Here is a 15,340-nt window from a genome sequence, read left to right as displayed (position 1 = left end):
CACGCTACTGCCTGACTCCCTCTCTTCCTTTCTTCGCCATGTGCACTTAACCCGCTGTGCTCTCCCTCTGCAACTCCCTCTCTTCCTTTCTTTCTTTTGTATTTGATAGGACAGAGAGAAATTGAGAGGAGAGAGGGAGGTAGAGAGGAGAGAAAGATATGCATGCCTGCTTTACCACTCAAAGCATCCCCCCTGCAGGTGGGGACCCAGGGGCTCGAACTTGAGCTCTTGTACATGGTGATGTGTGTGCTCAACCAGGTGCACCACTGCCTGCCCCCCCATCTCACATCTTAGTAAATAAAATATTTTACAAAAAAAAAAAGAAATGGTGGGGTTTGGGAGCTAGGATAACAGTTATGCAAAAAGAGTTTCATACATGCAGAATGAGGTCTCAAGTTCAGTCCCCAGCACCATCATAAGCTAGAGCTGAGGAGTGCTCTGGTAAAAATATAAAAAATGATGGTGGCCTCCGGAGGAAGGTTGTCTGGGATCCTACTTTGGCTCTTCACTAGCTGCATGATCTTGAGCAGGTTTCTGACCCAAGAAGCTTTCATCATTTTGGGAAGTAGGTATTACATGTAATATCCAGATCAAATATAACCATCTCTTGTACTTTATAAACATAAGCTGCCACTGCTATATAGTACTGATCAACTTTTTTCTCTAGGCAAAAAGAATGCATTAGGAGGTAGATTCCACCATATTTATGTACCAAGAGCAACCAAAGACTCCAGCAGACACCCCACACTGATGCAGCTTCTTTCAGCACAGCTCTCCACTGTAATATTCAGCATGTTTAATGAGGACCCTCTGTTGCACTGTCCCTTGCACCCTCTGTCATTTGCACGCCATGGGCTCGCACTCGATACAAGCACGTGAAACGGGGGTGGCCCCAGTTGCTCAGAATCTTAATCTTCACCTTGGGAAAGGCAGCTGGGGGATCATTCTGGGAGAGACAAATGAATCATGCAAATGTATCCTCTTCCAAAGGCTGTCTTTCCTCCCCAACCTCCCCTCAACTGTCCCACTCCCTTAGCATCCTGACCCCCAAATACAAACACACCTGTAGGGGGAAAGTCTGAATCTCAGATTTCTCCAAGTCGAAGGTAAATTTCCCCAAGAAAACTTCAGTTTCATCATCAACCTGGATGCCCTGGTAGGTGAAAAGTGAGTGGAATTGGCATAGGTAAGAGAGAAAGCTACTATATATATATATATATATATATATATATATATATATATATATATCTAGAGAGAGAGAGAGAGAGAGAGAGAGAGAAATATGGAAGAGGGAGGGAAAGAATGACATCACTCTGGTACATGTGCTGCCAGGAATGCACTCAGGACCTCATACTTGAGAGTCCAGTGCTTTATTCACTGCTCCACCTTCTGGGCCACAGAGAAAGCTACTTTGTTGAGTTTACATCCAACAATTGTATGCTGTCTTCCCCTAACTCTAAGACAGAGACAAAGAGTAAGCGAGACCACAGCAGCAAAGCTTCAGTGCTGTAGGACCAGGCTTGCACACTATCCAAAGTGAGCTATTTTGTCAGCCCTTATTATTATTTTTTCTTTTAAAAGCTGGGGCCTCCACATATATGATTTCACTGCTCCTAGATTGCTTTTTCATTCAGGTAAATAAACAGAGAGGGAGAGACACCACAGCACTAGAGCTGCTCCTGGTGTAGTGATGCTTCCATATGGAACTAGGACTCAAACCTGGACTGTATACATGACAAGGCAGATGCCCCATCTGGTAAGCACTGTTCACCCCTGGCTTATGGTGGTACCAAGGTCTGAATCTGGGACCTCTTACTGCCTCAGGCACGAAAGACTATTAGTAATAATTCACTGTGTTGGTAGTCACCCCCCCCCCTTTTTTAGGATAGTGTGGAATGCATTCACAGAAAACATTTCAACTTTTACTCTGGTCAATTGTTAGCTGTGTGATCCTGGAAAAGAAATGTCCCCTTTCAAAGCATTTCTTCCTCATCCATGAAAAGGGAAAAGAACAACCAATTAACAGGCTGTTGTGTGGCTTCAAGGAGTACTAGGCACAATAAGTGCTTAAATAAATAATAGGTTTTTTGTGGGGGAGAGATGCAGTAGAGGTGTGAGCCCAAAATTTTCGATATATGGGACACCCCTAAGTGCTCTTTCCTACCCAACTTTTAATTCTATATCCTTAGATAAAGAGAGTGGAGACACAAAAAACATCACCATCTACAGAGTTCCTTCGGTAGGTGCTGTCTATGGTGTTTTGATGTAATAACAGGATCAAGCCCAGGGTCTTACTCAGGGTAGGGTTTACTCTGGTGAGCCTCACAAATGCTATTTAGATATATTTTTAACTATGACCTATAGCAGCCCTGAGAGGCAAGAGGTAGTATCAGCTTGTAGATACTGTGTATATATATATATATATATATATATATATATATATATATATATATATATATATATATACACACACACACACACACACACACACACATTATTGGATAGAGACAGAGAAATTGAGAGGGAAGGGGAGATAGGGAGGGAAAGAGACAGAGATAGCTGCAGCCCTGCTTCACCACTTGTGAAGCTTTCCCCTTCAGGTGGGGACCAGTAGCTTCAGCCTCAATCCGTACACACTGTAATGTGGACGTTTAACCAGATGTGCCACCGTCTAGTTCTGACACTACACTGGTCTTTTCTAGGAAACAAGCAAACAAATAAGAACAACTCTTTTATCTCAGCCCAACTTACATAGACTGTGAAGTCCCGAGGGGCACTGTTGGCTTCCCTGACATGCGCCACGCTGGCTGGTGGATGCTGCAGGGTGATGTCACTCAGCTGCACAGGACCTGGCAGTCGAATCACCACCTGACCCTGGTCACCCTCAAAAGCCCAGCAATTCCCAGGGAAGACATCTGGCTGTAGGTGAGCGGAGACCATAGAACCGAGAGACAAAACTTCTGCAGATCTTCTTTGGCCTGGGTACTGGCTAGGTAGGCCATTTCCACCCCCAGATTGGGGCCCAGCCCTACCAGCCTCTGTCCAGAGCCCAGGCTCCCAGCACAGATAGGTCCCTCCTTCAATTTAATGCCCTCAGCCTCAACCAAGTCAAGCCAGGCCCTGCCTCCAGGCTTGTCCACCACTGCCTAGCAGGGCCCCACCCGGAGCCAAGTCCTCAGCTGCTCAACACTGCTTTACCCTCAAAGGAGCAGTGGGTGCATTCTCCAGCATCCCACCCCTGGCCCCAGTCTGGGACTGATTCCAGGCCCACCTCCAAAATCACTGTGGGGGGCCTCGCATAGTTCCAGAAACTGAAGCGATTCCAGAAGTAAGCAGTATTCGTGTCCTCGTAGTCATGGGATGTCTTCTCTAGGTCAATGGAAGCTCCTAGAGCAGGGAAAAGTGACCATTAAGACTGTCAGCCATACCTGACTGGTAGCTGGGGAAGGAGTGTCTGTCTGAAAGCGATCTCCTTGAGCTGGCATAGTGCTTAGGACTATCTGTCAGTGTCTCCATCTTTTTCCTTGGCAAGAGTCACTGTCTCTCAGTGACTGGGTCTTACCCACAGAGCTCAGTGCATAGTCGGGTTTCCTTACAAAGTCCTCATGTAGCCTCTGAAATACGAGTTTGGCCACCCTCTAAAAATAGGGAGAGAGGGATCAGGAGGGGCAGGGCTTATGGACAGGTTTTTGTTTCTTTTATCTTTATTTATTTGTAGAGATAGCCAGAAATCGAGAGGGAAAGGGGGAGATAGGGAGACAGAGCTACTTGCAGCACTGCTTCACCACTTGTGAAGCCTTCCCTCTGTAGGTGGGTACTGGGGGCTCAAATTCAGGTCCCTGAGCACTGGAACATGCACTCAACCAGGTGCACCACCACCCAGGCCCTTATGGACAGTTTTTATATAGAGGGATGTTTCTCTGTGATAGACAGATTGCATGAACCTGGGCAAACCCCCAAAGTCCTGGACAAGGTGGGCTGGAACAGTGCAGTGCAGTGAGGGGAGAGGTAGGCCCCCAGAGCATAGTTCTTGAATACCCTTGGGGCCCAGCGCTAAAATGTAGGGGTTCACCTCACTGTTGGCTGCACGAACACTGGACACCTCCTTGTGGAGTTTATCCAGCTCGGCCTGAAGCTGCTGCAGCTGCTCTCCCTGGGAGTGAACACGCTGGTGATACTCACTGCAGGCAGAATGTTGGCACCATTCGGAATGTTGGAGGAATGTTGGCACCACCATAAAGTGGGTTCCCTGTCCCCTGGGCACTTCCAGTAACACTCCCCCCCCCATACAAGTATCTTTGAGCCCAAATCCCCACCCAGGTGCCCTCTTTCACCTTAGTGTCAGCATCTCCTTTGGTTCCTATTGGGGAGAGGAGCAAAATACAGTGCAGCTCAGCCTCCACCCATCCCCTTCTCCCATTTCAGTCTGTGAGCAGACAGACTCAAAGGACCTTCTTTTGGGGGAATCTCCCATTCTTCCCTGAACTTCTAGGAGCACACTCTGAGACCCTCAAAACAAGTGGCACAACCCCTCAGAAATGTCCTGATAGCCTCCAGCACTGCCCCCTCCCAGCAACCCAGAGGACCCCCACTACCTCCAGGCTCATCACCTGCCAACCAACCATCCCCAGGATATAATCTCCCCAACTCACATTTTCCAAAGGAGGGACCAGGTACAGGAACCCCCACCAGAGTACTGGAGAAAAGAGGTGTGTGTTAGGGCAAGAAGGGAGGGCTTCCCTGGCTGGCATCAAGGGATGATGAGGAAGGAGAAAATTTGAGGGCGGTTGGGACTGAAGGGAACTGTGAGGAGCTGAAAAGGTTGAGCAGACAGGAGAAAATGTGCTGGTTTGGCTTCAAAGCATGTAGGGCTAGAGGCCCAGGATACTGACTGTCCTCTTACCTGTCAGAAAGAAGCTCAGCAGTGACACAACCGTGATCAGAAAGCGGATGGAACAGACCTCCCTGAGGAAAGGGAGGGAGACTGAGGCCTCAAGACCCCAGAGAACTCTGCAGTCCTCACCCCAGGACTAGACCTCAGCCAGGTCCGGCCCTACTCCCTATCCCTCCAACAAGCAGATCCTGGGGCTCCCCCTTCCGTCCCGCTGACCTGTACACACTGACCAGCACGTGTCCTACCAGGTATAACAACACGCTCAGTATTTGGAAGACTACACCTGAGGAGAGGAAGAGTGCTCAGAGGAGGAGTACGGTTCAGAGAAGATGGAGAGAGGCTTAGTGAGGGGCCCAGGAAAGGAGCTCATGCAAGGGCCCGGGGTTCAGGAAGAGGGGCGAGGCAGGAGGATTAGATGGGGTCCCGGGAATGAATTAAGGCTCAGGAAAGGTGATCGATCCCGTTCAGGAAAAGTGTCGGAGTCCCATAGGTTGGGGGACTCAGAACGGTAAGCAGGGCCTCAGCGAAGAGCAGGAGTTCAGAGAAGGGAGCCGGAGGGTCAGAGGGGATCCGGGCTGGCCAGGCCCATACTCAGGAAGTTCTTGGACCATCGCAGAGGAGGCATCTCCTGTCTCTCATCCAAGGTGGAGAGAAGATCGAGCTGTTCATCAGAGAGTACTGGAGCTGGTTCTGTGGGAGCCCAAAGGCCCCATTGGAGTCTTGCGCACCGCAAACCCCCTCTCTCCCCAGACCCGGCTGCGGACTGCCCAGGCCAGAAGCAGGGCAGCCATTCGGACTTAGCTGGTCCTGCATCTTTATCCCGGGTCTCCCAACACTGAGGACCCGCCCCTCTGGTTCATGCAGGCCCCGCCCTCAAACGGAAGTCCGCCCCATTCCTCGGTCTGGAGCGGCGGGTTTTCCCGCAGCCGCTCTAGCTAATCCGAGGCTGCGCTTCCTCAGTAGATCCCAATCAAAAGACTCCCCACCACCCGGGACTGTCTATCATATTGAGGCCCCACCCCCTAGGGAATCTTATTTGGTGCCTCCCCTTTTCGCAGGCCCCGCCCTTTTGGTGCCCCAATAAGATTTCACCCTAGTCCCGAACCAGCCCCGCCCCGAGGCCCCGCCCCCTCCATAGGCTCTCCCGGGTTCGACCCCGCCCGCACCCGAGGCCCCGCCCCTCACGGTTGCCGCGCCACAGGCGGTCGGCCCATTGTGGCTCCGAGGCGCCGGCTTCGGCCGAGAGCTTCCAGCCCATGAAGTTCCTCCGGCGGCTCCTGCGCTCAAGGCGGGCTCACCACAGCTCGAGCCCCGGGCTCTTCTGCCCTCGGGCTCCACGGGCCCCGGCCTAGCTGACCGGGGCCCGCTGCTGTCCCCCGAGGTGACGCTCATTGAACTGTTACTGTTGTCGCTGTAGAAGTTGGGCGCGTGTTTGTGCGGGGACGCAGCGGAGCCAGGGCGGGGACTTCGCCGCATCCTGACCCCGGGTCCCTAGCCCACGGACGCCAAAGTCTCCGGCCGCAACCGCCAAGGCCCTCGGCCTTCAGCCGGTGCGCGCCGCCAGGACCCCACCGACCCTGCGAGCAGCCGGCGGGCCTGCGGCCGGACCCAGCCCTCTAACCAGTGTCCAGACCCGGCTGCTGAGGTCACAGAGGAGCGCCCAGACCATACGTCATAGAGCCAGTCGTGACGTCATTGGGCCATGGCAGTCTCGTGTTCTCTCGGATACGAAAGCAATGACACCACAACTTTGCAGACCTTATAATTGAGCTCGGTTACAAGAATTTCTTTCGGGCAGGGGAGATAGCATAGATTATGCAGTTTCCTGCCTGAGTCCCAGGTTCAATTCCCCATCACCATCACAAACCAGAGCTGAGCAGTGAGTGCTCTTACAACTGGCTATTTTCAGTTAATCACTGATCTAATCCATAGGCTGGTTTTCCGAGTTGTGTGCTGCTCCTGCAAAGTAAATGAACATGGGGGGCAGGGCTTTGCTAACTTCTCATTTATATATGGTCAGACACATATGTAACAAGGTGGGCTTGTGGCTGGCACCTGAAGGTCTCAGGAAACTGAGCCCTTAACCAGTGATATCTGGTGGTATCTCTCTTTTTTATTAATGAGAAAGGAGAAAAGGAACCAGACATCACTCTGGTAAAAGTGCCGCCAGGGGTTGAACTCAGGACCTCATGCCTCTGGTGGCATCTCTAGAAATCGTGTTTTTTTTTTTTTTTTTTTTTTGCCTAGAGCACTGCTCAGCTCTGGCTTGTAGCGGTGCTGCGGATTGGACCTAAGATTCTGGAGCCTCTGACATGAGAATCTCTGCAAACCCCCACTCCTACATGGTGGCAACTCCAGACGGTGTCAGAATTAAGCAGAAGTCAGTCAAATTCCTGAGAACTGTTTGTTGGTGTATGGAAGCCTACACATAATATATTGGAATTGGGGCCAAGAACCCAACTCAATTGATTACTGTTAGGAGTTATGTTTGCTTGCTTAAGGAGACTGGGTCTCATACATGTGCACTTTTTAAAAATATCTTTTATATTCATTTTCCCTTTTGTTGCCCTTGTTTAACATAGTTGTGGTTATTGATGTCGTTGTTGTTGGATAGGACAGAGAAATGGAGAGAGGAGGGGAAGACAAAAAGGGGGAGAGAAAGACACCTGCAGACCTACTTCACCGCTTGTGAAGCGACTCCCCTGCAGGTGGGGAGCCAGGGGCTCGAACCATGATCCTTTTGCTGGTCCTTGCACTTTGTGCCTCATGTGCTTAACTCACTGTGCCACTTCCTGACTCCCCATACATGTGCAATTTAAACACTGGGCTGCCTTCTGGTTCAGATAGGGAGAGATACCATACCACAGAGTTTCTTCAAGTACCATAGCACCTCCCATGTGGTGTGACGGCTCAAACCTGAGCTGTGTACATGGCAAGGCACAAAAAAAAAAAAAACCCTCATAAGTCCTAAGGAAAAGAAGGGAAAAAACACTAATAATAAATTCATAGGAAAAAAAAATCTCTAGCTGTTAAGCATAAAACTTACTGGAGGGCAGTAGACAGCATAATGGTTATGCAGAGACTCATGCCTGAAGCTCCAAAGTCCCAGGTTGAATCCCCCACACCACCATAAGGCAGAGCTGAACAGTGAGCATTGTTCTAGTAAACAAAAATAGAACAAACAAAAAACTCAATAGGTAGCAATGTTTTGGGAGGTGGTGCTATGAATAAAGCACTAGACTCTCAAACATCAAGTCCCAAGTTCAATCCCTGGCAGTACATGTACCAGAGTGATGTCTGGTTCTTTCTCTCTTCTATTTTCATTAATAAGTAAAATCTTAATAATAATAATAATCATAAAGCTCAATGGTTAGCAAAAAGCTTAAGGGTAGAGCATAAAACTTCACACAGGGGTTCTGGTTGTTAACTCCTATATTGGGTAGGTCTTAAGAACCCAGACTCTGGGGCCCGGTGGTGGCGCACCTGGTTGAGCGCACATGTTACAGTGCACAAGGACCCAGGTTCAAGTCCCTGGTCCCCACCTGTAGTGGGGAAGCTTCATGAGTGGTGAAGCAGGGCTGCAGGTGTCTCTCTGTCTCTCTCCCTATCTCCCTCTCGATTTCTGTCTCTATCAAATAGACAATTAAAGAATTTTAAAAAAACAAAACTCAGAATCAGGGGTAGATAACAATATGGTTACGTAAAGAAATGCTCATGCCTGAGTCTTCAAAATCCAAGGTTCAATCCCCTGCATCACCATAAGCGAAAGCAGTACTCTGATAAGAAAAAAAAAAAAAATGGGGGAGGGGACCAGGTGGTGACACACCTGGTTGAGCACACATTTTACAGTGCTCAAGGTTCATGCCCCGTCCTCACCTGCAGGGGGAAAGTTTCACGAATAGTGAAGCAGTGCTGCTGGTGTCTCTGTCTTCTTCTCTCTTTTTGTCTCCAGGGTTATCACTGGGACTCGGTACCTACACTAAGAACCCACTGCTCCTGGAGGCTATTTTTTTCCCCTTTTGTTAACAAAGCCCTTGTTTTATCGTTGTTATAGTTATTATTCTTGACATTTATGTCATTGTTGTTGGATAGGACAGAGAGAAATGGAGAGAGGAGGGGAAGACAGAGAGGGGGGAGAGAAAGACACCTGCAGACCTGCTTCACCGCCTGTGAAGCGACCTCCCTGCAGGTGGGGAGCTGGGGGCTTGAACCAGGATCCTTATGCTGGTCCTTGTGCTTTGCACGATGTGCGCTTAACCTGCTGCACTACCTCCCAACCCCCTGCTATGGTGTTGCTTACATGTGTGTACTCTGTCTCTGAAAAAGCTGGTCTAGAGCAAAAACTCTGTGATGACAGACAAAAACCAAACAAAAGCAAGCGTTTGGGTGCAGGCATAGACAAATCTTTTCAAGACACCTGAGGTTCAGGCTTTGTCTTCCCTTTATAATTCCTGCTCTTTCACCTAGGGATGATTGGAAATTTCCCTTTTCATGAGCTTATCATTTGTTTAAAAGATTGTTTCTCTAGCATTTTAAAGTTTTTTTATTAACACACGATGGAGAACACCAGAGCAACCAGAGCATCGATCTTGCACATGGGATGCCAAAATTGAACTCAAGGCCTCATGCTTCCAAGCTCAGCACCCTGATCATTGTGCCACCTCTTGGGCCCTTTTTCTAGCATTTCTCGGTGTATTGTTATTTCAGATGAACTAGTATAAGATATTGCTAGAAGCAGATCAAAATAACACCTACAATCTAAATTACACACTAGGACTCTTAGATTGCAGTAGAACACTTATTAGTCAAAGTCCCTATATTTAAACAAGATAAAAGGAGTGCTTCTGGAATGTGCTAAGGAATGTAAGGGCAGCATCCCCCTCACTCCCCTGACACTCTGCTATGCTTTTAAAGAAACTACAGGGCCCTGCCCAATTGAGTGCTGCATTGAACTGCAACAAAGGAAGGGTCTGTCCAAAGATATTTAATGACAAGTCATTGTGAGGCTTGAGATTGAGTTCTGCTCTTTCTGCAATATTCTCTGTCCTATGGAACAAGAACTAAGAGCAGAGTCAGGAGACCAAAGTTGTTAAGTTTTAGTGCTGTTATGAGCTGGCTTTGTAACCTCGCGGAGTTTCTTTGTGCTTAATATTCCCCACCTCAAAAAAAAAAAAAATGAAAAGGATGAGAAGTAGCACAACAGTTGTGCAAAAGACTTGAATGTGGGGCCGGGTGCTGGTGCACCTGGTTGAGTGCACACATTACAGTGCACAAGGACCCAGGCTCAAGCCCCTAGTCCCCACCTGCAGGGGGAAAGCTTCACAAGTGGTAAAGCAAGGGATGCAGGTGTCTGTGTCTCTCCCTCCCTATCTCCCCGCACCTCTCAATTTCTGTCTCTATCCGATAATAAAAATAAACAAACTTAATAAAATAAAAAAAAGTGGTCCGGGGGTGGCACAGTGGCTAACACACTAGACTCTCAAGCATGAGGTCCTGAGTTCAATCCCCGGCAGCACATGTACCAAAGTGATGTCCGGTTCTTTCTCTCTCCTTTCTCATAAATAAAATCTTAAAAAATAAAAATTTTAAAAAAGATTTGAATGCAAGAGGTCGCATGCTGAATCACCAGGATCACTGACAGATCTGAGCAGTGGAAACAGCATGTGCAGTAAGACTTCCATGTCTCATGCTCCAGGATCATAAGTTACTTTTGTTTGTTTTTGTTTTGCCTCCAGGGTTATCACTAGGACTCTGCCTGCACTACAGATTCACTGCTCCTGGAGGCCATTTTCCCCATTTTGTTGCCCTTGCTGTAGTTGTTATTGTTACAGCTATTGTTGGATAGGACAGAGAGAAATCAAGAGAGAAGGGGAACACCTGCAGACCTGCTCTACCACTTGCAAAGCGACCCCCCTGCAGGTGGGGAGCTGGGGGCTTGAGCCGGGATCTTTACACCAGTCCTTGAACTTTTCACCATGTATGCTTAACTCACTGTGCTACCACTCAGCCCCCCAAGATCATAAATTTAATCTCCATCACCATAATCCAGAGCTGAGCAATGTTCTGGTTAAAATGAAAAAAATAGGGAGCTGGGTGGTGGCACACCTGGTTGAGCTCACATTTTACAGTGCATAGGTTCAAGAATCTGGTCCCCACCTATAGGGGGAAGCTCCACAAGTGGTGACATAGTGCTGAAGGTTTCTTGTCTCTTCCTGTCTTTCCCTTCCCTCTTGATTTGTTTCTATCCAATAAATAAATAAAGGTAATTTAAAAAAAGAAAGAAAAAAGAAAAACAAAGAAGCTAGACTCAGATCATCTTTGAGGTTCCTTCAAAATTCTCCATTCTGTAGGCTTTTCTGGAGTTGGAAGTATGCTAGTGGGCCTTTCTGATATATATTCTACCCAGGAACTTGATGAGCTGGTTCTGTGGGACCCCCGGTAGATCTGGAGATCAGAGAATGACACTGAATGGTTCAGGGTAAAAAGGGAAGGAGACCTGGAGTGAAGAGAGATAGTAAAGGTCCTGATGGGGGCCCAGCAGTAGTGCAGGGGGTTAAGCACAGATGGTGCAAAGAGCAAGGACTGGTGCAAGGTACCCAGTTTGAACCCGCAGCTCCCCACCTGCAGGGGAGTGTCGCTTCACGGGTGGTGAAGCAGGTCTGGAGGTCTCTTTCTCTCCCCCTCTCTGTCTTCCCTTCCGCTCTCAATTTATCTCTGTCCTATCCAACAACAACAGTAATAACAATAACAACAACAAGGGCAACAGCAAGGGCAACAAAATGGGAAAAAATGGTGTTCAGGAGTAGTGGATTTATGGTGCAGGCACTGAGTCCCAGCGATAACCCTGGAGGCAAAAACAAAAACAAAGAAAAGGAAAGGTTTTGATGAGAGAATTTTCCTTCTGCATCCCTACCTATGCCCATCTTCTCTCTCTGAACATACTTTATAAACTTTGTCCATAAGTGTCCAAAGCCTTCTTCCTCCCCATCTCCATCCTTGCCTCTTTGGCCTCAGTATGGGGGAAACACATCCAGTATTATTATTATTTTTTTTACCAGAGCTCTGCTCAACTCTGGTTTATGGTGGTGTGGGGGATTGAACCTGGGATTTTGAAGCCTCAGACAAAGTCTCTCTGCATAATTGTTATGCTATCTCCCCTACCATCCAGTCAACCTTCAAAGTGGAACTGGTGTGTATCTGAAAGGCTTGGGCCTCAGTGACAGCCAGATGTCCAGAATCCAAGTAGATTCCCCTTTCCCTGTCACTCAGTCATTTCAGAGTTACAATCCCTTTCTTTTTTCAGCCTTGCCCTTGTTTGGGGTCTCCCTGTCTACTGAAAAGCAATTGAACCCATCTGGGAACAACAAAAATAGCCCAGTTAGCATTACCAAGCAACTGGGGAAGTAACTCAGGATTTGTAAGCATGAAGCACCAGGTTTGATCAGGCACCACATGTGCCAGAGTAGTGCTCTGGTTTATCTCTCTACCATCCATCCATCCATCCATCCATCCATCCATCCATCCATCCATCTACCTACCTACCTACCTATCACTCCTTTCCTCCCCCTCCCACTCCCTTTATTGTTCTTTCATGAAATCATTAAGAGAAGCCCATCTTTCTCTCCACTTCTCTGACTTCCCCTCCTCTCTCTATTTCTCTCTGTCCTATCCAACAACAACAACATCCATAATAACTACAACAATAAAACAACAAGGCCAACAAAAGGGAATAAATAAATAATAAATAAATAAAAAGAAAGAGAAGCCCTAGGGAGTTGGGCAGTAGCACAGAGGGTTTAGCGCAGGTGGTGCAAAGCACAAGGACCAGCATAAGAATCCCAATTCGAGCCCCTGGCTCCCCACCTGCAGGGGAGTCGCTTCACAAACGGTGACACAGGTCTTTCTCTCCCCATCTCTGTCTTCCCCATCTCTCTCCATTTCTCTCTGTCCTATCCAACAACAACATCAATAACAACAACAACAAAACAACAAGGGTGGGAGTTGGGTGGTAACGCAGCGGGTTAAGTACATATGGCACAAAGTGCAAGGACCAGCGTAAGGATCCCGGTTTGAGCCCCCAGCTCCCCACCTGCAGGGTAGTCGCATCACAGACAGACGGTGAAGCAGGTCTGCAGGTGTCTCCCGCTCCCTGACTTTCCCATCTCTCTCCATTTCTCTCTGTCCTATCCAACAACAATAACATCAATAACAACAATAAAACAAGGGCAACAAAAGGGAAAATAAATTTGAAAAAAAGGGCAACAAGAGGAAATAAATATTAAAAAAAAAAAAAAGAAGAAGAAGAAAGAAAAGAGAAGCCCAGACAATATCCTGGGCATATGTGACACCAGTGATCAAACTGGGAACTTCATGCATGAAAGTCACATGTCCCAGCAGCTGAGTTCCCCTGGCAGCTAAATAAATATTAGAAAGAGAAAAAAATATCAGGAGACCGGGCAGTAATGCATCAAGTTAAGTGCACATAGCACTAAGTTCAAGGACCAGCGCAAGGATCCCAGTTCGAGCCCCCAGCTTCCCACCTGCAGGGGAGTTGCTTCACAGTCAGTGAAGCAGGTCTGTAGGTGTCTATCTTTCCCTCCCCCCTCTATCTTCCCCTCCTCTCTCCATTTCTCTCTGTCCTATCCACCAACAATGACAGCAATAACAACAACAATAATAACAGTGATAAACAACAAGGACAACAATAAGAGAAAAAATGGCCTCCAGGAGCAGTGAATTCGTAGTGCAGGCACCAAGCCCCAGTGATAATTCTGGAGGCAAAAAAAAAAAAAATGTATATGTATATGTATAGCAGAAGGTGGTGGGGCGACAAAGAGATCAAAAAGGCAAATCTCATTTTTTTAAGCCAAAGCTTTTACCTGAAGCTCTAGCAGATGAGGTACTAGAGGAAGCCAAGGTACTGCTGATGTTGTGGTACTGGAAGATGTCAGAGCTTGGGATGCAGCTGGTACCTGAACATGTAGAAACACAGTCCCTCTTCATTCAAAAACCCAGGGCTGCTGCCAAGTGGGGTGGGCTCAGTCTTCAGCACCAGAATACCAGGACTACCCCCTGGCCCTGGAATCTGGAGTCCCAGCACTCTTTCCTCAACACCTTTACCTGGGACTATACTCTTTCTTTTTTAACTTAAAAAAATTACCTTTGGGAGCCAGCCACCTGATTTAGTGCATATTACAGTGTGCAAGGGCTCAGGTTCAAGCCCCTGGTCCCCACCTGCCAGGGGAAAGCTACACGAGTGGTGAAGTAGAGACACAGGTGTCTCTGTCTTTCACCCTCTCTACCTCTACTTCCTCTTTCAATTCCTATGTCTCTATCCAATAATAAAATTAGAATGATAAACTATTTTTTTAAATTATCTGTATTTATCAGAGATAGCCAGAAATAGGGTGGGGTAGATAGCAAAATAATTATGCAGAGACTTCATGCCTGAGGCTCTAACATTCCAGGTTCAGTTCCCCACATCACATCTGCTGTTGGTTCTAGTGCATCCTGCTGTTGGCACTGGTCACTGTCATCCTCTATTTTGTCTTCTATAGCAGACCTGGTGAGGTCAGCCAGGTCATCTTCCACCCCTTCCACCCAACTTGAAGTGGGTGTGACTGACTGTGGACACTCATCTAACAGTAAGCCCTCACCTCACACTCCTGGAAGTCCTTCCCATCAGTATGAGCTGTTCAAGCTCACTGCTTCTTTTGAATATATCTTACCAGAATCCACAGATGCCTGGATGTTGTACTGTGTAAAATAACACAGGGGCAGAGACCAGAAATGTCTGGATTCTAGTGGTCTCAGGATTTACTAGATAGAAGGCTGCTTATGGTCCCACTGCTGGAAGGGGACTTGGAAGATTTAAGCTGAGGGACCCTGAGCACTAACATGTTGTGTCCTGTGAGCAGCCACCTGCTGTTTTGCTCCTGCTAGTGGCTGTGACTCTTCTCACCTAATTTCTAATAGTTTGTTAACCATGACAGCAAAGCACTTTACAGACTTTAACTTTACTCACTGTCGGGAAATTGTGAGGAGCTTCACAAAGCACCATATTTTTCTGCCTCCAGGAGCCTGGAATTCCTTAAAACATTAAGCCAGCTCCCCCTGCTCCACCCTCCATTCCTGATACTATGGCCTATCTACATAATCATTGTTTTTCTTGAAAGATCACCACCCATTCCATTCCTTTGATCTGTCTTCTTTCTACCCTCAAGGCCCTCCCTGCCTGCAGGGTAGTATTAATCCTACCAGTTAAAACCCTCGCAACAGTTGCTAAGGAAGTTCCTACCTTTCCAGCTCTTTTTGCCTTTCTCCGCCCCTTTCCTAGCCATTTCCGTTTCGGACTTGCCACTTCCAGGTTTGCCCTTTAAAAGCCTTGGATCTCTGATCAATAAAGATGTTGCATTGCCTCGCTGCCATGAACTTGGTTCCTGAGTC

The 15,340-nt window shown here is 47.8% G+C and overlaps 1 protein-coding gene across 4 annotated transcripts; it reads right to left on the bottom strand.

The window, feature by feature from the left end:
* Positions 1 to 689: 689 nt before the first annotated feature.
* SPAG4 (sperm associated antigen 4) lies at positions 690 to 14,969 on the bottom strand. 4 transcript variants are annotated; one of them, XM_060189009.1, is made up of 13 exons: positions 13,774 to 14,969; positions 6,061 to 6,305; positions 5,486 to 5,584; positions 5,111 to 5,177; positions 4,904 to 4,965; positions 4,653 to 4,696; positions 4,335 to 4,360; positions 4,073 to 4,181; positions 3,563 to 3,638; positions 3,272 to 3,387; positions 2,752 to 2,919; positions 1,064 to 1,153; positions 690 to 946 (listed from the first exon to the last, which is right to left on the bottom strand). In XM_060189009.1, the coding sequence occupies exons 2-13, from the start codon at positions 6,284 to 6,286 to the stop codon at positions 797 to 799; spliced, it is 1,233 nt and encodes a 410-aa protein (XP_060044992.1). In that variant the 5' UTR covers positions 6,287 to 6,305; positions 13,774 to 14,969; the 3' UTR covers positions 690 to 796. The 4 variants fall into 4 exon arrangements, with proteins under 4 accessions (XP_060044992.1, XP_007522701.1, XP_060045000.1 ...); XM_007522639.2 differs by lacking the exon at positions 13,774 to 14,969 and having other exon boundaries at positions 6,061 to 6,492; XM_060189017.1 differs by lacking the exon at positions 13,774 to 14,969 and having other exon boundaries at positions 6,193 to 6,492.
* Positions 14,970 to 15,340: the final 371 nt, after the last annotated feature.

Source organism: Erinaceus europaeus, chromosome 1 (assembly GCF_950295315.1).
Source record: "Erinaceus europaeus chromosome 1, mEriEur2.1, whole genome shotgun sequence".
In the NCBI taxonomy this organism is placed as follows: Eukaryota; Metazoa; Chordata; class Mammalia; order Eulipotyphla; family Erinaceidae; genus Erinaceus; species Erinaceus europaeus.
The sequence above is the reverse complement of the archived record's forward strand: the minus strand, read 5'-3'. Positions and strand labels throughout refer to the sequence as shown.